At 35.7% G+C, this 22,401-nt stretch overlaps 1 protein-coding gene across 1 annotated transcript in view; it reads left to right on the top strand.

Annotated features, from left to right (window-relative positions):
* The window catches only part of fbn2 (fibrillin 2), a 111,052-nt gene extending 99,581 nt beyond the window's left edge, over positions 1 to 11,471 (top strand). The window contains exons 57-65 of the mRNA XM_088911126.1: positions 112 to 318; positions 1,089 to 1,214; positions 1,349 to 1,471; positions 3,884 to 4,000; positions 4,422 to 4,550; positions 5,541 to 5,660; positions 7,590 to 7,821; positions 10,582 to 10,753; positions 11,097 to 11,471. Of these exons, the coding sequence (XP_088767252.1) occupies positions 112 to 318; positions 1,089 to 1,214; positions 1,349 to 1,471; positions 3,884 to 4,000; positions 4,422 to 4,550; positions 5,541 to 5,660; positions 7,590 to 7,821; positions 10,582 to 10,753; positions 11,097 to 11,471 (1,601 nt within the window). The remainder of the gene's footprint in view (positions 1 to 111; positions 319 to 1,088; positions 1,215 to 1,348; positions 1,472 to 3,883; positions 4,001 to 4,421; positions 4,551 to 5,540; positions 5,661 to 7,589; positions 7,822 to 10,581; positions 10,754 to 11,096) is intronic.
* The last annotated feature ends 10,930 nt before the right edge of the window (positions 11,472 to 22,401 follow it).

Raw genomic sequence — 22,401 nt, 5'->3', positions numbered from 1 at the left:
CCTGAGAAGAGAGAGAGGTTAGCAAGTCCACAACTTCCCCATGTTTTGGTTTTGCACTGTTGTCTGTTTTAGGCCTTTTGTCTCTACTATGTCTCAATTTGTCCCTCACAGATTATCGAGAAGGTTTCTGCTTTACTGAAGTGCTGCAGACTATGTGCCAAATGTCCTCAAGCAGCCGTAACCCCACAACCAGGTCAGAGTGCTGCTGTGATGGGGGCCGAGGCTGGGGTAACCAATGTGACCTCTGCCCCCTGCCTGGAACTGGACCATATAAGAAGCTCTGTCCCCATGGCCCTGGCTACACAACAAATGGCACAGGTGAGGAGACAGGCTGGGGTGCTGATGGCTAAAGGACTCTGGAGTTTCTGAAAACCTTCAGAAAGCTGTATACACACAGATAGTGTTCTGCCTTGCATTCAGTCTCAACTCTTTCTGAAACAGGTGCATTAAGGCTCTCAAATATTGTGGTGCAAGAAAACAACAACAGAGTCTCCCAGCAGGTTTATTCAATCCTAACTTGGATTTGAACCCTCAACAGAGCATCTTTCAATTTGCAGTTGTTCCTGAAAAATGCTTTAGAATCTAAGGGCAACTTCTGTCTTTCTTTTTACTTCTGTTCTTTTAACATATCATGTTGAGAATATGGCTGCTGATCATGCCTGGATATACAATGTTGAACCCAGTTTAGATTAATTTCACAGTTGCTTAATTAAAAGCAATCAGATCCTCACAAATAAATTAACACAGACAACATATTCTGTCTACATTAATTTCTTTGACATCTTTTCTCTGGAATTGTATTTCTCTTTGGGCCTTAGGCATGCATTTCTCATTTGCATTCTTAAATTGCCTGCGATAATTAATTCAGTGCAGACTTGTATTTGGAAATGTTATTTTCCAATGTTTAACATAACATAGGAGCCATTTATTCTATTGTAATATGATATTATAATTCTTTTCTGTTAATATTAATTCAAATAGCTATTATTTTCAATCCAAAAACAGTATTGAAAATTTCAGAAGCTGTTGATCTTGAATTGTGTAAAATGTTCAGAGATTCAATCAGATCTGGTTATACTTATGAACAGATATAGATGAATGCAGAGTCATACCCAACTTGTGCAAGAATGGACAATGCATCAACACCATGGGATCCTTCAGGTGTCACTGCAAACAAGGTTTTACCTCAGATATCAGTGGAACATCATGTGTGGGTAAGTGACTTTACTTTCTACGTGTTCAGCTAAAATGTCTTTCTTTGAACTGTGCTTGCCTGTGTTCATTTAGTTGTTTCTCTAAAGTCCATAAACGCATCCAATTGTCTCAAACATCTTTTTGTGGTTTTCAGATATGGATGAATGTGTCCAGTCTCCCAAGCCTTGTAACTTCATTTGTAAAAACACCGAAGGCAGCTACTTGTGCTCTTGTCCCCGTGGTTACATCCTCCATGAAGATGGAAGGACCTGTAAAGGTAGTTTTCTGCAACCTGAATTTTCTTTTTTTAGACTGCCATTTTGGCTTCAGTTCATAGGTCATCATCATCGTTTTGCTCATCTGATGCATCTATGTTTCTTATTTGTTAAAAGAGGTTAATGATATGTTAAATCTGTTATATATTGTGTTGTATATATTACCAGCCAGCAAAGCTGATTTCCCACCTGGGACAAACTTCCCAAATGGCTCCATACATAAAACAAACTATCCTTGTAATGACGTGGCAAGGTGGGAAAAAAGCCACATCTGACAGAGTTCAAAAGCAGGGTGGTAAACACCACAACAAATGAAAAAAGGGGAGCCACAAAAGAAAAGAAAGACACAAAAATATATCCAACAGGGCTGTAGAGCAGTAGTAGCGAGGAACAGGGAAAGAGCAGATTTAAGAAAGCAAATGCAAAAATCCTTTTTACTAATGGTGAATTGTTTTCAAACTATACCGATCATAAGAAATATAGAAATATATAATCATAAGAAGAAGCACTTTTTTGTTTCTCTTGTTAGTTGTTGTGTTGAAGGTGTTGTATTGCTGAAGAGCTATAGGTCTTCAGGCTGCTCTAGGGCCAGAAATGTGGCCCTCCACACATTGTAGTGTGCCTGCCATTGAAGTCCATAGATCCTGTGCTGTGGTCTCTTTTTCTTCTCAGGTGAAATGTGAATGTGGAGAGTAGGGTGATGTGGTAAACATGTTCTGCAAAATTGTGATGAGACGGGGCTCTCAAGTCCCACGTAATGCAGTCTGACTTTAGCTAAACAGAATGAAGCACTGCAGACAGCAGCAACCTTTTCAAAATCGTTCTCTGTTGAAATTAATCTTGGTATGGCAGACAGTAAGAAACTGTGAAACTTGAGCAAAAATGTCAAAAGATACATGTTTGAGAATATTTTTCGTGGTACAGTTGACTCCAGATTTTTATTTGCTTGATTTCCACAAGCTATCTCTGTGTGGTACAATATTGAGATCACAGGCAGCAAAATCTAAAAAGGTCTTTGAAGACTAACTCGATTTGTAACAGTTGTCATTAAGAATTAGCTGGGTTTTGATTATAAGTAAGGTTTGGTAATAAGTATAAGATAATAATATTTGTGCTTCAGCATGAGATGCAGATAACATTACTGAATAAAGTCTTAGTGTTGTTTGCAGTATATTCTTTTTAAAGTAGGACTGCATGTTTCTTGTAAACTAAAAAACATTTAATAATTATTGGTTATTGGATATTTTGCAGTGTACAAATCTAGCAGAACATCAGCTTTTTAATTTATAGAGTTAACTGTACATTAATTTTCTTAATTTTAAACCATTTAACCTTTGTTCATTTAACCTGCTTTTAGCAGATTAGTGTATGTATGATATTTTTATAATTATCAGAACAGCTGCAATGCATTAAGACTTTTAATGAAATATTTTCAGTAACTGTGAACTTTCAGTCACTCCACCTCTTTCACCTTTGTCCAAGGCATTTCCCAATTTCCAGACAGCTTTAAGATTTAATGCAAGAACAATGTATACAATTATTGTCAGTTATTTCCATGGAAAACTCACTGGTAAAACAATTAGCAGCAGTGTCAATGTTAACCTTAACAAAGGAGCAAACCTGTAAACCTTAATAGATGGAAACTCATAATAAGTAAAAATATAAAATAATTGATTTTACAGATTGTATACACTATTTCTTTGTCTTAAAAGTAAACAAAAAGTAAAAGTTAATGTTTCAAAACATGTATGAAATGGTCCATTTGTGTTTAAAGTTCCTTGGGTTCTGTTAATTATAATTTTCTATTTTATTAGAATAATATTAAAGTGAAATGATTGAGTGGTGTAGGCAAAACTTTAAACTGTAGTAATAACTGTTTCTATTACAGTACATACGGTATATTAATTAAATGTAATAAAACATGGAACAAAGTTGCCGTTCTGCTTCAAAATGGGAAGGCACGGCAAAGTACATTTTTTTACATGACTGGATTTTACAGAAAAGATAGAGAAAGGGTGAAAAAAATAAATATATAAAACTTTATGAGCACAGTATTATCTTTTCCAGGAAATGTTGGTGAACGAAAGACAGACAAAACAGCATGAATTACTTCAATAGATATGACCAGACATTTTAGAGTAAAAGGAAGTGTAATACAGTTTATGGCATGGATACAGTTGTGATCAAAGGTCTTTAATCAGGAGAAGGGAAATGAGGCAGTGAACCAAAATCAACAAAAGTGCTTCAGTAAGATGGATATCATGTACTGTAGCTGTCCAAAATGAATAGTCAAAGGGTCAATGTAAAAAATACTAGACAGGGAAAAAAAGCTTTACAATTGAACCCTCTTATCTGTTCTTTACAAGTGTTTTTAATAGTGATAGATTTTGAATTGTTGCTGTCATGCATTTCAGATCTTGACGAATGTCAGACAAAGCAACACAACTGCCAGTTCTTGTGCGTCAATACCATTGGAGGGTTCACATGCAAGTGTCCCCCGGGATTCACACAGCATCACACTGCTTGTATTGGTGAGCCTTTCACTTTGTACTCTATGTTTGTTGCAAACTACCTTTTAGTTTTAGTAATTTTTCATGTTTCAGCTATGTAATACAGAAGAGATATCCAAATCCACTTAGGAAATTTTTAGTATGCTTTTCATTTTTCAATTCAAGAACAAATATATATTAATATTTCAAATTAAGTGTTTTTACTGAAACCACAGTAGCTTTCTGAGGTTAGTCTTCTGACCTTATTAATTCAGCAAACCTAAGGCAAAAGTGTAATTTAAAAATATATTCGTATTTTACAGTCCTGTTTAAATAGCCATGTCATGAGATTTAGAAGAGCAAGTTTTGGACAGTAACTTTATAAAAGAAAATACTGTAGTAGTGTGGCAAATGAATGAGAAAATTCAAATCCTTTCCTCCCTGATCTTTTTTTTTTGACCAGATAACAATGAGTGTGCCTCCCAGCCTTCTCTTTGTGGTGCAAGAGGAATCTGTCAGAACTCTCCTGGGAGCTTCAGTTGTGAATGTCAGAGGGGGTTCAGTCTGGACTCCACTGGACTCAGCTGTGATGGTACAGCTTAATATGGGCCTTAAGATATATTGTTATGTTTATTATACTTAAATGTACTGTACTACTGTATGTTATTCATGTTATTTAGTACACTGCCAAGATTATAGCCACAGCATTTACAACACTTCCTCTATGTTTTTAAGTTTTGTTGTTTTTCTTTTGTCTTTGAAATTGTGAGTGACATTCGTTTATTGTTTTCCCACTTTTAAGATGATTTTTTTTAAAAGCTGTTTCAAGTGTGCAGCAGCACTTTCATGCTATTTGCCAAACCTCTCCTCCCATCACCGATTGATAACATTAATAACCTGTAAGATGTTTCTCTGAATTAAGAAACTAGAAGAGGTTAAAAAGTCCTAAACAGGGCTTACAAGTGGCTCAAACAGCAAAAGTGTCCATTCCAGCTCAGCTTGAGCTCTTTGATCCAGGTGTCACAGGTCCAAGCCTGGGTCATGTCACTAGCCGACTGTGACCAACATTTCCTTCACAGCTGGCTGGGTGCTGCAGGTAAAGTGAGATTAGTATTAGTCAACCAGTGTCTCAGTGACACGGTGACCCCTGTGGCTTCCCAAGTACTTACAGGGTGGTGCTGGTAACGTTTAGACACCTCTCCTCCAAACAGCTCTGAGCCTCCAGTAATAAGTGTTGATGAAAAGATGCATAGCTTGTTGGTGGATGGGTCAGAGGAGTCAGCCCCCACTTCAAAATCAAGGAACTTGTGGAATAGAGTGTGTGAGTGTTTTTTATTGCACAAAAGAGCTATTAGAAACAGCTTCAGTGAAGCACAAAATCCAGTCATTTTCCTAAGCAAGGAAAATTCTCTGTCGATCAGGTGACAGACAGTTGGATTCACTTGAATGTTTCTCGAGCTGCAATTGAGATTAAAGAGTGAGTGCAGGGTCAGAAGTTGAGAAAGGGGCAGATTAACCACAGACGGTAAATGAATGAATCTGAAATCTGAAGTCATTTTTTATCCTCTTTCCTGTGGGGCAGATGTAGACGAGTGTGTGAGCAACCACAGATGTCAGCATGGCTGCCAAAACATGCTTGGCAGTTACAGGTGCAGCTGCCCTCAAGGTTACATCCAACACTACCAGTGGAACCAGTGTGTCGGTGAGTGATTTGATGACTTCTTGGAAACACTTTACACGGGATGAATATTTGTTACTTTGTTTAAACATGCAGCATCACTCCTGAGGAATTTTACTCTCATCCAAAACTTGATTCCTTTTCTTAAGAACGCTGACTCAAAATATTAATGTTGATTACTTTAGTCTGCTCTGTGGAATGTTGTCTCTTACTTTATTGTTATGTATGAACTCTTACAGTACATTTCAGTTCTGAAAATGGGGAAGATTGATTTTTTTTTCTGCCCATGGAAATCACCCTGTTACTGTTTTCTGGTAACTTGAATACTGAAATGTGTTATTCTTGTTGTTTTTTGTTATTCTCTGGTGTTATACTGTATTGTACTATACAGTATATTGTATTATATTGGATTTTCATTAAGGACTGAGCTGGCATGAAAATCTGCTAACACACCAGCTCTCTAGGACTAGAGTTGAATCCCCTAACTCATTCCAGATTCTTTATGAAAGATAATACCTCATTTCCACTGTCTGTGCAGCTTGGCTGGAGCACACTGGTTCAACATTGGCTGTGCTAAGCCACAAAACCGAGTGATTGTGAGTTTATTCTAAACATGGGCAAAGTCGAGAATTCTTGTCCTGCGGCAAGGGCTTAAGAAACAATGTTCTTTAAAAACTAATTTATATCTTGTGATAATAGTTTGGTGCATGACTACATTTTAAGCAGGATATTTTGAAACTTGACTGGAATTTAAGCTTGGCTTTTAAGGGAGAGAAATGAATGTGTACTGTAAAAGAAGCATTCATATCAGTACTTAATTGTTTTGTGCAGCTACTGTTTATTAGTGTTAAATTGTTCCCAATCCCTGTTCAATTTACAGATTATCAGTTTCATAGATGTTTTAGTAGAAGTTCATAGCATTCAGTGTAAAATGTATCATTAATCAACAGAATATAAATGGCAACTTTTATTTTTGACTACAGAACTAAGGTGACCCCCCCAACACAACATATCATCATTAACTGCACAGGCAGGCTGTTTGTTCTCAATTTTATTTTTTATTAATGATCTTGCTTTTTAATAACAGAATTATTAAATTAAAAGCATCACCTTAAGCAAGTAGCATACTTTAATAAGCTTGCTTTTATTGATACTTAACCAGATAAATCAATTACAAACAAATTTTCATATAGAGTTATAACCCTTTTATACAGCTGGACAGTTAGGAACTGTTGTACTTGAGCAGAATTATTAATAATGAATTTTTCTGTTTTTTTTTAATGACAGAGATACACCAAAATATATAATTTACTTTCTGTGGGACTTGAAATGTGTTGATATATATATTAATGCAGTATAAATATATAACAAATATTTTGGTAAAACATCTACAGCTGCGCACTTAGCCTTGACTAAAGAATACACATTATTTGACAACCAAATCAAATCCCCTTTATCTGTGCATCATCACAAAAAGTCTTATATAAAAGTTTCAAGTTACAGTACATAATGGAAAAGACAACTGTTACCTGGTTTCCAATATGCCAACCCAAAACTGAAGTGATCAAGGACTTTTGTTTTTGGGGGGTCAGTGATGGTGGGGACACAGAAAAAACTTGACATATACCCCACTTTCTCGCCAAACAAGAAGTAGCTAAAATAATTTGCCTATCCAGAATTGGCTAAAATGGATGAGTGGCAACCCTTTTTTCCTTAATGCTTTTTTTTTCAAAGAAAGAATGAATTTTCTAGTTTTTTTTGTTGTTTTTGGGCTTTGTCTTTCATATTTCAGCACGACAAGCTCTGCTTGGAACAGCTTCGATAGTTCAGTAGTGAATTTTCTTGAACTCGTCCTATTGTGACAGCCTTCTGAATGCATCTTTTTGCAGTTTTTACAAATACAGAGTGTTTATTTGTACATTTAAATACAGTATGTGTCACTTCATTACACAGATGAGAATGAATGTTCCAACCCGAATACCTGTGGTGCTGCCTCTTGCTACAATACTCTGGGGAGCTTCAAGTGTGCCTGTCCATCCGGGTATTCCTTTGATCAGTTTACTACCAGTTGTGAGGACGTGAATGAATGCTCTGCCTTTAAGAACCCCTGCAGTTATGGCTGCTCCAACACAGAGGGGGGCTATTTGTGTGGTTGCCCTACTGGATATTACAGAGTGGGACAAGGGTAAGAATTATTCTATAGCCTGTTATGCTACATCAGCAGAAAATTACATACTGTTTATACCAAAACACTCTCTTTTTAGTTTGGCTAGTGATGACTTTGTTTTTTTTAAATTATTTTATGTGTTTTTGCATATGGCATAATATAATCATTGATATTTTTCAAGAAAAGAACCTCATGCCATAGCATTGTTTGAAACCGTGATTATTAATCCTGTATATATTTAACTGTGCAGCATTATTCATACTGTACAAAGCATTTATAAATTGTTTATTCCATGCTGAAAAGAAAAGTGACGCTTGATGCCGTCTGTCAAATACATTCTTGATACATGTAGTTTTTGCCCTTGTGGAAAACTTTATGAAGCCCTAACCCTTTGCATCTTCATTTTTGCATTTTTGCATAGAGCCTTTCCCTCCTTGTCATTAAAGATGAGCCATTTGAAAGCTCCTGCCTTTTGTTAGGTTTTGCTCCAAGGCTGGTGCTGGTTTCTTCACCGTCATTAAGCTCAATAAAGGAGCTTTCTGTTACTCTAAGAAATCAAATGAATGCAGATAGTATTTTGATTTGTATACATTTTTTTTTTCCAGATTATAAACATATGATTCCTGTGAAGTTTGCTCTTTGGCAGCTATGGATCTAGAGTATATAGACATTTTTTCATCAGACATCAGTTACTTATGACATTCTAACAGGTCATTATGTGACTAATCAGGGAATTCATAATTAACAATAGCACAAAATAACCACAGATAACCTGGTTATTACAAAATAACCCAGATAAGACATTTTATTTATTAAGTCTTTTGAATGCATAGTCATAGGGTAACGACGGAAACATCTACAAATTAAAAGATGCATTCACCACTGCTTTAACAATCATATTATTAAAAAAATACTGGGGATGCGTGAACACACATACTGTAGCACCCATGGAGCTGTAGTCTATAGGTCCAGAATACTTATTCTGAATATCCCTGACACACCAAACATATGCTGGGATGTTTTGAAAGGGCTAGGAATTGTGTAAGGTGGAATACTAATGATACAGCCCAAAATAGAATTATTTGTGCTATTAAATTATCTCCCTTCTGATTATAAAACCATATATAGTACACTATTATCTAAAGGTTGAGACAATACTTACAGTATCTATATTAAGCACAGATCATAATATAGAATGCATAAAAGGTGAATAAGGGCAAATGTTAATCCATAACACAGGTCAGGTTGGGGCAAGGAACTTCTGTATAGAGACATTCAAAAATGCTTCAACTAGAATGGAAGAAGTTAGAAACCTGCAAGGGATATTCATAAGAAGTGGAGTCAAACAGAGCTCAAGGGAGAAACAAAATGTAAAAAGGCCAGATAATTCAGTGCTTGAACCTAAATGCCAGGAAACAAAATGCATGAGACAGAGGCTGCTTCATAATGGATTATTCTGCGATTCTAATTGTAAAATACCATGTAATTCAAATCTCAGAAACATGGCTAAAAGAAAGTGATGGTGAAGAGTTACTTCCTCAAAACAGTTAGATTCTCAGCTTTCCAGAGAGATACAGACAAGCATTAAAGAAAAGGAATGATTCAAGGAATCCATCCATGAGTCTCAGACTTAAAAAAAAATCAAAGGGAAGGGTATACTGCTAAGAATATGCTACAGATCACACAATTCAGATGTCAATTACAGTACAGTGCCTTATATAAACTCATATACAGTATAACGAAATCAGGAACATATGGGTATAGGACGAAATGCTTATCATGGAAGGTTATTGATTTTCTCACATTAAGCAGGAAACACCATTAAGGAGGTGAAAATTAAGAAGTAGTAGATTGATTTGGGTTATAGTTTGGCAGAGCACCCGCATGCCTGCATTGATCTGAACTTTTTAAACAATCAAGAATGAGAAAAGCAGAGTTTAAAGAAGAAATAAGGTTAGCACTGTGGCTAAGGATCTGTGCCTGTGGCCCGAAGGTTGCCGGTTCAAATCCTGTGGCTAGCAGAGGAATCCTACTCCATTGGGCCCCTAAGCAAGGCCCTTAACCCTAACTGTTCTAGGGGTGCTGTACAATGGCTGACCCTGCACTCTGACCCCAAGCTTCTCTCCTTGTCTGTCTGTCTCATGGAGAGCAAGCTGGGGTATGCAAGAAATTGTATATGGCTGATGAAATGATCTTATCTCATCTAAAACAGACAATAACATTGCTTTAATGCATGAGTTTGGATCACGAACTGGCTAATGGATAGTAAACTAAGTACAGATAAGGAGTGATTGCTCAAACAGGCATACTGTAGTATAATCAGTGGAGTACCTCAGGGATCTGTATGTTTTTCTAATTCATATGAACAATCTAGATTCTGGTATACTTCATAAACAAGTGACATTTGCAGAGGATTAGCAAGCACTATAAAAGCTGCAAAGGAAATAAAAACTAAGTTAGGGAAACACGTCAAGTGAAATGTAATTTGTGCAGTGTCTAACTATAGTATAAGTGCAGAATATATATAGTGCAGAAGATTACATGTGCTTAGAAAAAATATAGGTCTAAGTTTAAGACAGATAAACACTGCTCTACCCACTACTCGTGAAAGACTTACAGTAGCTCACACTGACAGTAGTCTTCATAGCACCTACTGTATCTTTATTGATTTTCCCTAAGCTTATAAGACCAGATTTACACCTCATCATAGCAGGTTACTATGTTTTTGCTATAACTGTTTCTCAGACTGTTATTGTTGTTTCTGCATGTGACGTCCAGTCATTGTGTGTCTGGCATGGGATTTGGAAAAGGCCAGTATCTGCCTCTTGATGGAGAGGGAGATGAGGAGAATGTACTCTCCCCAGAAGCCTGCTATGAGTGCAAGATAAATGGTTTCGGCAAGAAGACTGGCAGGAAGAGGAGGAGCAGCAATCAGACTGCACTTGCTGAGGTCAGAACATCAGTTTTCTTGAGCACAGATCTTATTTACTGATTGTAAAATTTCAGCTTTCCAAAGAATGCTCACTGCATTGTTATATATGCTTTTAAAGTTAGCCAGCAGTCCACATCATTTGTTCAAGGAATGATTTCCAAGAAAGTTCTTGCTAAATATTTTTACATTCTCTTATGGAGCATTAAACAGACATCAGTAGATCTGATAAAATCTCTTTGTTGTTGAAAAGTGAAAATCTTCTAAAAGTTTTATAAAAAGGCTCTGGTTTTGAGACCATGTCATAGGCTGTGACATGCCTGAGAGCAGCAAAGAAAATCACACTGCATATTTCCCGTTATAGGACCAACCCATTAGCTTGGCAAGCTTGGATATTGACAGCCCATTGAACTTGAATCTGAAGATCTCAGAGCTGAATCCCAAGGAGCACATCCTGGAAGTCATCCCAGCCATCAAGCCTCTCACCAACCATGTGCGCTATGTCATCTCTTCTGGCAATGAGGATGGGCTCTTCCACATCCAGCAGAGAGGGGGACTGAGCTACCTACACACCACCAAGAAGAAAACCTGGCCGGGGACTTACACACTGGAGATCACCAGCATCCCTCTGTACAAACAGAAAGATCTGAATAAACTAGAAGACTCTAAAGACAGAGACTATATGACAGGAGAGCTGGGTGAGAACCTTAGAATGAGGCTGCAGATTGAGCTGCAGTAGTAACTTTTCAGCTGTTCCATTCAGAGATGAGTTGTTTTTTTGCTACTCTTCGGGAATCCTGTTTGTCATCATGAGCACACTGCATCAGGAAAAGAAAAAAGAAACTTTTAAGTGTCAGACTTTAAAAAAAAAACAGAGATGTCTCACATCTTTATTCGGGACTGCATGACCAAACTCCATGACAAGGATGTGCATGCTGCATCACGCAGGAGATATTTTATATTATTAATGAGGTAACAGTTGGTTAAATGATTTGAGAAAGAGCAAGCAAAGTAATGGAAGTCAGCTCCAGTAAAGTGAAGGGACAAAAATATGAGCCTTTTCTCCTTTTTATCTCCTTTCAACAGTCTAACATTTGAGGTGTTTTGCTATATATATTTTTTATTACATTTTTGGTTATTTTTTAAATTTCTGGATAAATATTTATTTAAGTGCAGTAACAGGGGAGAGATTGTCTGGTAAATTAAGCTAATTTTGTGTGCAGCTTCCATATTTTGGACAACTACCCCCAGTTTTATATTACAAAGAATGACAACTATTAAGGAGTTATACATTTTTTTTGTTCTTTTTATGACCTATCACAGTAAAAGTTAAAAATGCTAATGTACAGCCAATATTAAGCTAGAATCACTTCACTGATAACTTTGCAAAGAGGTTATTTTTTCCTCGTCTGATATTGACTTTTTTCATTTGTAGTGCCTTTTATATAAAAATCTAGAATAGGCATTTTATATCTTACTGAGCCTGATCACCACACTCAAAAAATAGTATAGCCTAATCAATCAGTCTAAGGTCTAATCAAGTACTTGTTTTTAAAATCATTTGTCAGTTTAGCATTTGACAGAAACTTGTTTCTTAATGTAGGGTTTTCAGTCTCCGGTATTTCACAAGGAATTCTTTAAATTTTCTAAAGGGGTTAAAGTAATGAAAACAAAAACACTTAACCCATTCTTCTCTATTTAGAATCCTTCCCTATAAACAGTAGTTCTGGAAAATTTAAACTTGCCCTGCAGAATGTCAGATCCGCATTCTAATGCTGAAAAGTGTTTGCTCATAAATAACTGAACTTTAATTTGTTGAAGTTGAAATACAGTTTTTAACACCACGTTGCAAAGCAGACAATTATATTGTTGTTAACCAAGGTTATATTTTGTTGATAAAAACTGGATTAATAAGGTGTAAACAGGCTTCAGTGAAGAATTGTTGTGAGAAAAGCCTGAGCCGTTTTCACATTTTCCACATACTGTACACTATTTTTTTGTAAAGTTAAATACATCTGTCATAAGGTCAAATACATTTCTATTATAGCAAAATGCTTTTACTGTTAGTACTGTCAAAACACAGACAGGTTTGTCAGTACTGTATTTAAGAATAACCACAACACCTCATTGTAAGCCAGGTACTTCAGACACATGAACTCAGTGTTGGCAGCTCAGACAATACTAAAACTGTCCATAGCTGTTTTCTCTCTGAAGCTCCACATGGTGCTTGACATTAAAGGTAGTACTGCTATATTTTCAAGGGTTTTAATTACAAAATTAACACACTAAAATGCAATGGCTAACTTTAAATTTTGGGAAATAGACAATTTCATTCTTGGTACATACATATTACTGTAGTTATATACATTGTCTTCATTTTACTATTACTCTATATAGATGGTATGTATGTACAATGGATGCCTCTTAGATTCTAGAATATTTTAAAGTAAAAAACTATGTTGTGTAATTCATCATCCTTCTAAAGGGGATTTTACTGGTGCTTTTCAGCAATGGTACTGTGAGACAATCTCCATAAAACACTGACTGCAGTTTTACATAGCTTTTTTTTACCCGTGTTCTGTACAATGATACCAAAAATACTTAGCAAATGTAAAGATACAGTGATTTTTAAAACAATTTGAACATCCTATCAAAACAGTTTGTTGGGACTGTATAGTATATTTGTTTCAGTATCAACACTACAATAAAGTGTTATTTTGTGTTAAATGTGTATTTGTGAATTACTGTAATCATCTTTCTGCTAAAAAGAGTAAAACAAATCATCAAGCATCTTTATATTAAATATTCTATGTTTTCATTTCAAAGAGCAGATGACATGTTTATGCAGGGAAAACCTTTAATTCAAAATGGAGTGAAAATGAATTTGACTGTCCAACCATGTATCTTTTCTATGTCCCATATGCAACTGAGGTTGGATATTTCAAGCCATATTTGGCTGGCAAATGAACTTTTTGTGCCTTTAAGACAGTCAAATTAATTTTCACTCCATTTTCAATTAAAGGCTTTCCCTGCATATACATGTCTTCTGCTGTTTGAAATGCAAGCACAGAATATTTAATGTAATGATGCTGTATGATTTGTTTTACTCTTAGAGTCCTCCTTTAATCTTTTTGTACTAGATTAAATTATTTTAGACTTTCGTTTGAACCTATGAATATAGCTAGTTGCTCTTCTGTGGAATGATTTCAGAGCAGCATTATTCTTTGTATTTTGGAGACCAGTAGTATATACAGAATTCTAAATTAATTCGTATTAATGCCTTTCTCATAATTAAACTTAAGTTCTGTGTCCTACTTTATACTGGTAGTTCGTTTCAGGGTTGCAGGGGCGTCGGAGCCTAACCTGGCAAGCAAAACTTTGAAAGTTGATTCCGATTCACCTGTGCCAAAGTTCAATTCCATGTTAATGTTAGAATGTTCAGTGTTGAGAATATGAGAATAAGAATTAGCTTGTTCATCCTACAGATATAATTGCCCTTTTCTGACCTTCAAGGTCTACTTGAATTTTTCTTACTCTGTCAACGAAGGTTAAGTTATACCATTGTTAGAGCTTTTGCCTATAGATTCATATACGGTAGTAGCCAGTATACTACCAGAATTATTAACTTGAAAAATATGTCTAAACTCTGTCACTTGTCTACCTGTGTATAAGTAGGTGGATTGTTCTTAGCTGCCACATCAGGCAGCTTAGGAAAAAAAACACTTGTTATTCTTCACCACAATTTAGATGAACTTTTGTGGACACTGATAACAAGGCTATAATTCAAGGCTACCTATTTTTGAATTATTGACATCAGTAAGGAATCAGACCTAAGCAATGTTGCATTCTTACTTGAGGAATGTAGTCTGTTGCTAGGTTACATATACTTCATGTGGATAGCTGGGTTTTGGCTAGAGATCTAGATTTAATAGTTGGCTTAGGAATTCAGAGCATACAGATTTGATTTGTCTACTTGCAGAATGAAGTCTTGATTGACAGGAGCCGATTCCCACGTCTAATATGCCTGCAATCTGTAAATTATGCACCATGTGTCGTATACTGAAAGACTCCCTGTAGATAAACTACAAAAATGAAAGCTGCCATAAAATCTAGTTCAAATATGCTGGAGGTGGAGCTGCAGGAATTGAGATGCACCGTGAGATGGAGGAATGGGCAATTTCCAAATTCTGGGAAGCATACACCCCTAATTGTCAGAACGAGCACTGAGAACTTGACAGAGAGGTGCTGTTCCAAGGATATCAAAAGCAGCAAAATACAGAAAAAAAATCCATAAATCCCTGTTTTACATCACATCATAAAACCAGAGGGGTTAAATAAAATGTATCCAAGCAGTAAGTGAAATTTGAGGCATATGAGGTATGCACATGAGTTCTTCATATTCTCTGGCACAGCTATAGTGAAAGAGTAATTAAAATCAGTCAAAACTTGGACAAACATATTGGATTTATTAAAAATAGCACATAACATTAAACAATATCATATACTGTATGTATAAATCTATGTGCTACAGAGGCCAACATTCTTCGGATTCAGAAACTCAGAATTTTGAGCCTGTAACCTGAACTATACTCTACTTGAACACCTTAACAGGCCACAAGGAGAAACACCTGCATCCCGATAATTAGTCATTTTTTTTTTAATAATTAATAAATTTAGAACTAAATCCCTTCCTACGGTATGAATCCTCAAAAGTTGTAGCTGTAAAACCAAGTTCTAATCAATTGCCAATTCCCTGAAGGTAGGTGTAAAATACAAATAGTTGCTAATTTCAGCCTTTGTAAAACAAAATTCCACATGCCAGTGGCTATGAAGCAGATTGTCTCCATTTGAATCTGGGGAGTTATGGACTTAATAGTCAAATCTCTTAAAAACTTCCAACTGGTTTTTGGATTGCTCATTTGTGGATGAGTGGATGAGTCATGAGTCAATGAGTCAAGAGTTTTTAAGCAGTAAATAAACCTAAATTAAACTTATCCTGTTCTATAGAAGTAAACAGTGCCAATGAAGTTCTTTAAAGCACAGTAAAAATGCAAGAAGAATTAAACCTGTCTGACAAAAAGCTGCTCATTTTTTTCAATGTGTTTGAATTCCAGACAGCAGATGTTTAGGATGATTTTCTCCTGAGTCAGAAGGAAACAGTAGGATTGCACAAAGCCGTTTTCACTTAAATTTCTATCGACACTACAATTATTTCAGTATGAGGAACTGGAAGTAAAAATGTGTCTGGAAATGCTGATCCACAATGTTAACTCCTCCCCACCCCCCCACCACCTTTGTTTCAACACAGGTGTCGTGAACTTAATGCTACTGTACTGTATGTATATTAAAATTAAACATTTGCCACATAATAATTTATCATTTGCACTTGCGATTCTCTTTGCTTGGCACTGAATGTATTTTTTTGCCTTATGGTTCCCCTGTAGAAAAAGCGGTGCTTAGTGCCCATGTATACATCTGTGATATAGTTTGGTGTTAGGCTGTAACTTTCTTGTGCATTACAAATGCAACCTGACTATACTGTACCTTTGCTGCATTCTCATCTCGAGGCAATTTAAAACAAATCAAAAAGCTCTAAACACACACGAATACACATTTTAATAACAAATTAGCTAATAACACAAAGCCAGTTAATGTATAAATACATCTTCAGCAGTACAGCAAGTCTGAAAGGACATTTGTTTTGTTTTTGTATTTGTCTTCAAGACGAATTGTTTTTTCTCAACTGAAATGTGATATTTGAGATAATCTGTATGAAATGTTGCATTATTTTGCATATTATTTTTACTCGCTAGGTATCTATTATGCCTTTCTGATGCTTGACCGTAAAGGTTTATAAATGTTGATATATTATTGCATGAATCCTCTAGAAAAAAAAATGTTATTCTACCTATACATGATTGCAAATATGGATTTCAGATACAGTATATTACCACATACAGTCACTTTGACTGGCTTCAAAATCAAGCCAAGCAGACACCACCATTCATTTTCAACAGAAACAGCAATTGCGAGTTTAATGAAATCCTGGAACATGTCCCAATATAATACCACCGCTCATTTGATTTAAATTGGCCGTTTACGCCAGGTTTTGTTCAGTGGAAGCCATTTTACCATGCCCCAGATATTTGAGAACTGGCGTTGTGTAAGTACTTGCTGATTGAAATATGGCTTCACTTCACCAGTACAGCAAGTTTAAAAAAGGACTTTTTTGTTGTTGTTGTGTCTCCCTATAAAAGAACAAAATGAGCAATACAAAATGAGTATATACAAAAATTGTTTTTGAATGACTAAAAGGTTCAAATGTTACCTTTGTATCACTGAGTACTTAAAAATATAAAGTACAGAGTAATGTTGATATACATAGCAAATGTTATTAGCATTTTTAATTTTTTTAAGATGCAAATGCCTGCAATGGACCATCATTTATTTCTGGCTAATAAAGGGCCAACAGAAACTGTCAGATCAGGTGCCAGGAGCCACTTAAAGACTTTCAAAACTTTATATAACCGAAAAAATATTAGGCAATGCTGATGAGAATGATATGAAAGATGTCAGTCTGCCAGATATTTATAAGAAAAACAGGGGTAGGACAAATAACAGCTATTAAGGTAAAAAATTAAACAGAGTTCCGTTCTTCAGGCCGACAAAGGTTTTTCCATTTTATAACATTTAATTACAGCTTTAGAAGATAAAAAATCTAACAACTGGGTCATTTAAATGTCAGATTAACCTAATATAATGACAACTTCACACAACGAACCCACAACTCCCTCAGTATTCGCAGATAAGAAATTGAGGTAGCTCTGGAATGCAAAAATGCAGCCAGAGAGCTGGTACATATATTCTTATGACTATCTCTAAACAATGAAAAGGGTTGTTAAAAGTTTAAGGCAAACAGCTCACGAAAAAGGTTATGAGACACAAAAAAACTGATTATAAAGTACACTCTTTTGTTAACCAGTCATGTTTTTTGGTTTTAATTCAGAATCAGAATCCCATTGCAGTTGCTTTCCAAAGTTCACTAAATTGTATGTATTGTGAGTTAAAAGATTGAAAATATTGTGTCAAATTCAATTTATGATCAAGCTATCTGTACTTTAATACAATAAGGTTTTACATATTTTAGACATTAAAAATAAAAGTTGTTTTTAAATTATTAAGATTGTATTCTCTAGATACATGCTTAATGTAACTAGACTTTCTTGTTGGATACAGTAAATGATATACAGTATGCTTATTTTTTATTCATTTACAGTACATTAATATGCCTTTTATAAAATTTGTATTTATTTTATTGTGTTCAGATGGAACAGTGATATACAGTATTTACTATAATTTACCAAAAGATGGCAGTGTTGTCTAAGAAAGTAATACATAGTATAAATCTCACACAGCCCTAGCAATTTGTCCACTAGTAAGTCAGGTACAGCTCCAGTGGTGCTTATAGCTACAACATTTTTGTAAACGTTCAGAGGCACAAGAGCAATCGGTCAACAGCAGCTGTAGAAGTTCAATTGTCTCCTCATTTTGTCTTTTGTTAACCAACAGCCACTCACGGTGAACCCTAGACAATGAATTAAATGACACATTAGCCAGATCTGCTGTTGTCTTTTAAGTGCTGCATCAGTGCTATTTACGAATGAGGCTGTTTTCTGGTAAAATCTGTAATATTTCTTTAATAGCATTTGAACCAATTATGGAATTTTGGTTTTATTGAACCATATTGATTTTAATGTGCACTCTTCAGTATATTTTGAATTTCAGCTGAGTAGATGATTGAGCTTGGTGTTATGAGATCTGTACCTAAGTTTATTAGGTAATATTATTTCATATGTATGTTTAAATACCAAATTTGAAACTTTAGGATGTTTCTGTAAGGCTATTTGATATCCACAATTGAAATCCTGGCAGGACAGTGCAGTAGTTGTTAGCATTACTGCCTTGGGCCCTGGGTTCAATTCCGGAACTGGGATGCTATTTGTGTGGAGTCTGTATGTTCCTGTGTTTGTGGGTTTCCTCTGGATGCTCTGGTTTTGTCGCACAAACCAAAAGCATACTGAGAGCTTAATTTGCTTCTGGGAAAATGAGCCCTGATGTGAGTGTGTTTATGAATGTTTGTGTCTGTCTGCCCTGTGATGGACTAGCATCCTGTCCTGTGTGTACCTTACCTTGAACCTGTTGCTTGCCAAGATACTCTGGAAGATGTGGTTAGAAGATGGAGGGAATCCTGGTTTCAGGGGTCAGGAAACTGGGAAATTAAATTGTGAAATAAATGAAAAAAAATAAAAAAGAAGTTAAATTAATGTAAAATGCTTATTTTAAAGTTTCAAAAAAATAAAAGAGCTGCATTATATCTTATAAGTAAACTATTATCTTATTATCTTACATAAGTAAATCACTGTTCTGGATAAATTATCCAGTATTTCCAAGCTTATGACCTGCAAATTGTCCTTGAGACTTACTAAGGGACATAAGTCATTCATATATCACGGGCTGGGAACAAGTAAGTTAATGGGTCTGCTACAAAGCTATGTAAACTTAGTATGACATTTAAAACAATCTTTTCGGATGATGTTTTCTTTTCCACTGGTTATGCTGCCATAGCCAGGGTGTACTGTAAAAATAATTAATCCACATGCAGCTTTTTCAAGATTAGGAATTGTATTTTTTTTCTTTGAAAATCCCATTTAGCCTTTTTTTTTCAAAATTGCACAAAAACATAATTTGGGGGGTAAAAATTTGATTTTTGCAGCTGTTCTGCAGTACTGTCATCATTTGTTAATAAATTATTGAACTATTTCCACAACCACACTATTTCAATAAACCACACCACTTCAACCTTAAAATGTTAAAATGAGCCTCATATTACAAGACAATTTAGGATATTAAAATCATGCAGCCCAAAGTTTAGCAATTTACTTATAATAAGCGATAGAAGAGAAAATTACTTTAAAATGTTGCTACCATGGCAATATCAGGATGATTATAATTCCATTTTTTTCAACATAATTATATATAATTATATAAAAGAAACTGATTTCTGACTTTTTTGGCCCCATACTGTTTTAGCTAACAAACTAGTTTAATCAAACTAGACAGGGGTGATTCATAACATGGGCAAAAGTGCTTTCTCAACAAAAGAATGTTTCATCAGCTCTTCTAGTTATGGATTGATTTTTTTCCATATTTACTAAAAACTGAAAAAAGCTGATGTCAGCTCAAAAATCTGAATAATTAAAATGTTGATGATAAAATAAGTCAGATGCTGAAACCAAGGACCTCACACAGCATAGTGTTCTGCAGTTTTTTAAATGAAGTCACTTTCTTACCCCAGCTTAATGTTTATTATATTTAAGTAATGCATTTTCTTAAGAGACAAACCTATCCAGGGCACCTTACAATATATTAGAAGTTTACAATACTAATCATATACATTCAACAAACCTACAATGAAAAATAAGGCCTACAAGTGCTACAGTATGTCAAAACAAGGGCTATATCAAAAACAATAGCATTGACACCAAGCAGCAACAAAGATTTTGATGACTTGCACTCCACATCTACAGTGAACAGAAGCAACAAGCAAACCACATACTGTAGACTGCCTGAAACTCAAGAGTATATCCATCCATCCATTTTCTAACTCTTTTATCCAGTACAGGGTTACGGAGAAGCTAGAGCCTATCCTGGCAAGCAACGTGTGCAAGGAAGGGTACACCTGGGGTTCAGGGGACACAAACGGATACAGGAGTCCCGCAGGTACAGGGAACACAAACAAGCACACACTCAATCCAGGGCCATTTTTTCCAGAAGCCAATTAACCTACCAATATATTTTTCATATAACGTTTTTCATGACATAGCGTCTCAAGGTGCTTTCCAATAAAAGAAAACCAAAAACATCAATGCACATAATTTATTGCAATAAATTAAACAATTAAAAGCTTGTTTTAAAACACTGACTAAGGTACCAGACCTACAATAATGTGGACTGGGAGATTTTTCTACAGCCTTGGCGAACAGAACAGAAAGCACACTCTCCTAGAGTTTAGTGCCTAGTTCTGAGAATTGAAACAAAGCCACTGTCCAAAAAGAATGAACGAGTAGAGGAAAATAATGATCTGATGTAGTCAGAAGCCAAACAATTGAAGCCCTTAAGTGAGCAGCAGTTTATTAAACTGTATTCTAAAAACCACACACATCCTGTGCATAAGAGAGTTGAGCAAAGTATAAAGAAGTGGTTAATCACTGCTGTGTAAAGGAGTGGAGAGTGTGGTGTGAACCTGTGGACATGGTCTGCAGAGAATTTGCAGGTCAATCCCTCTGTAGAGCTTATAGTCTTTTGGGCATAACAGGGGTGAGCAAGAGGAAAGCCATCAAAACCATCACATACATGGCTGTGAATCAAGAGGCGCGATTCATGGGTAACAATACTGACACAAGCCAGGGATCAATCTTAGCAAGGGTGTGCGATGTTCAAAAACCCAGAAAACCCAGTGACCCCAGGTAACATCACTGATAATGTGTCCAGGTTCATCAGAGGATGTATTTCAGTTTTAGCTAAGATCTGAGCAACTGAGTTCTGAATATACTGCAACTGGATAAGCAAAAACTGTATTACAATAATCAGACAATGAAAAGGTAGATGCATTCATTAGCTTCTCTGCATCTCACATAAACAAATACTGTACAAGAAATGTTATAAAGCTGAAATAAGGCACTGTCTTAACATTGCGAACATCATTATTATTTGCAAGTTTGCAAAGATAACACTATGATTCCTGTCCTGTGTACCTGGAATGATTCTAACACCAGCAGTAATCAAACGTAAGCTGCTAGCATTGATAACAAGAGGCACTCAACGTTATCAAAGTTAGTATTAACTAAATACTAATTTCGTATGATGACAAATTTGGGTGTCAGCGGCAAAGAAATTAAAACTGACACCATACTGTACAAGAAGAAGCTGATCCAATAGTAACAAAGAAGCCACAAAGCTAGAGGACACAAATAAGATCCTGCCAGACATGACCACATTTGGAAAAGAGAATGTTCACTTTGAAAAAAAGAGGTAACAGTGACTGTGACGGTTACAATAACGCCAACAACCTTTTGATCTACTTTGAAAGATTGTATGGTCAGCTTTAGCAAAGGTAGAGCTAAAGTCCAGCAATACAAGGGTGGCTTGAAAAACAAGGTTGGTAGTGAGCAGTAGCAATCCAAAGATAGTTTCAGCAGTACGCATTTAATCCAGAATAAAATATTTCATACATTTTAAAGATCATGTAGTGTCTCTTCTACACAACCTAGAATCTACATCACTGAGCAATCATTTACGTCAGTGAACAGTTCTAGTCCACATTACACAACCTGAGTTTTCAAAAGGCTTTTATATTCCTTTATGAAAAACTATTTTTAAACAGAAAGTTGCGGGAATCAGAGGTGATACAGGGATGAACTGGATAATGCACAAAAAATAAGACAGTACAGTATGTAATGGAGCAATACTGGAGTAATGTCTTTAGTGGAGCATAATTAAAGATAAGGAACACATTTTCCAAATTTGTATTAATCACATAGACTCAAGTGTTAGTAAACCTGTCAAATTTGCAGATGATAGAAAGATACAAAGGTGGAACTGCAAATATT

Source organism: Atractosteus spatula, chromosome 3 (genome assembly GCF_055471065.1).
Source record: "Atractosteus spatula isolate fAtrSpa1 chromosome 3, fAtrSpa1.hap1, whole genome shotgun sequence".
Taxonomy (NCBI): domain Eukaryota; kingdom Metazoa; phylum Chordata; class Actinopteri; order Semionotiformes; family Lepisosteidae; genus Atractosteus; species Atractosteus spatula.
This window is presented reverse-complemented; position numbering and strand designations above follow the sequence as displayed.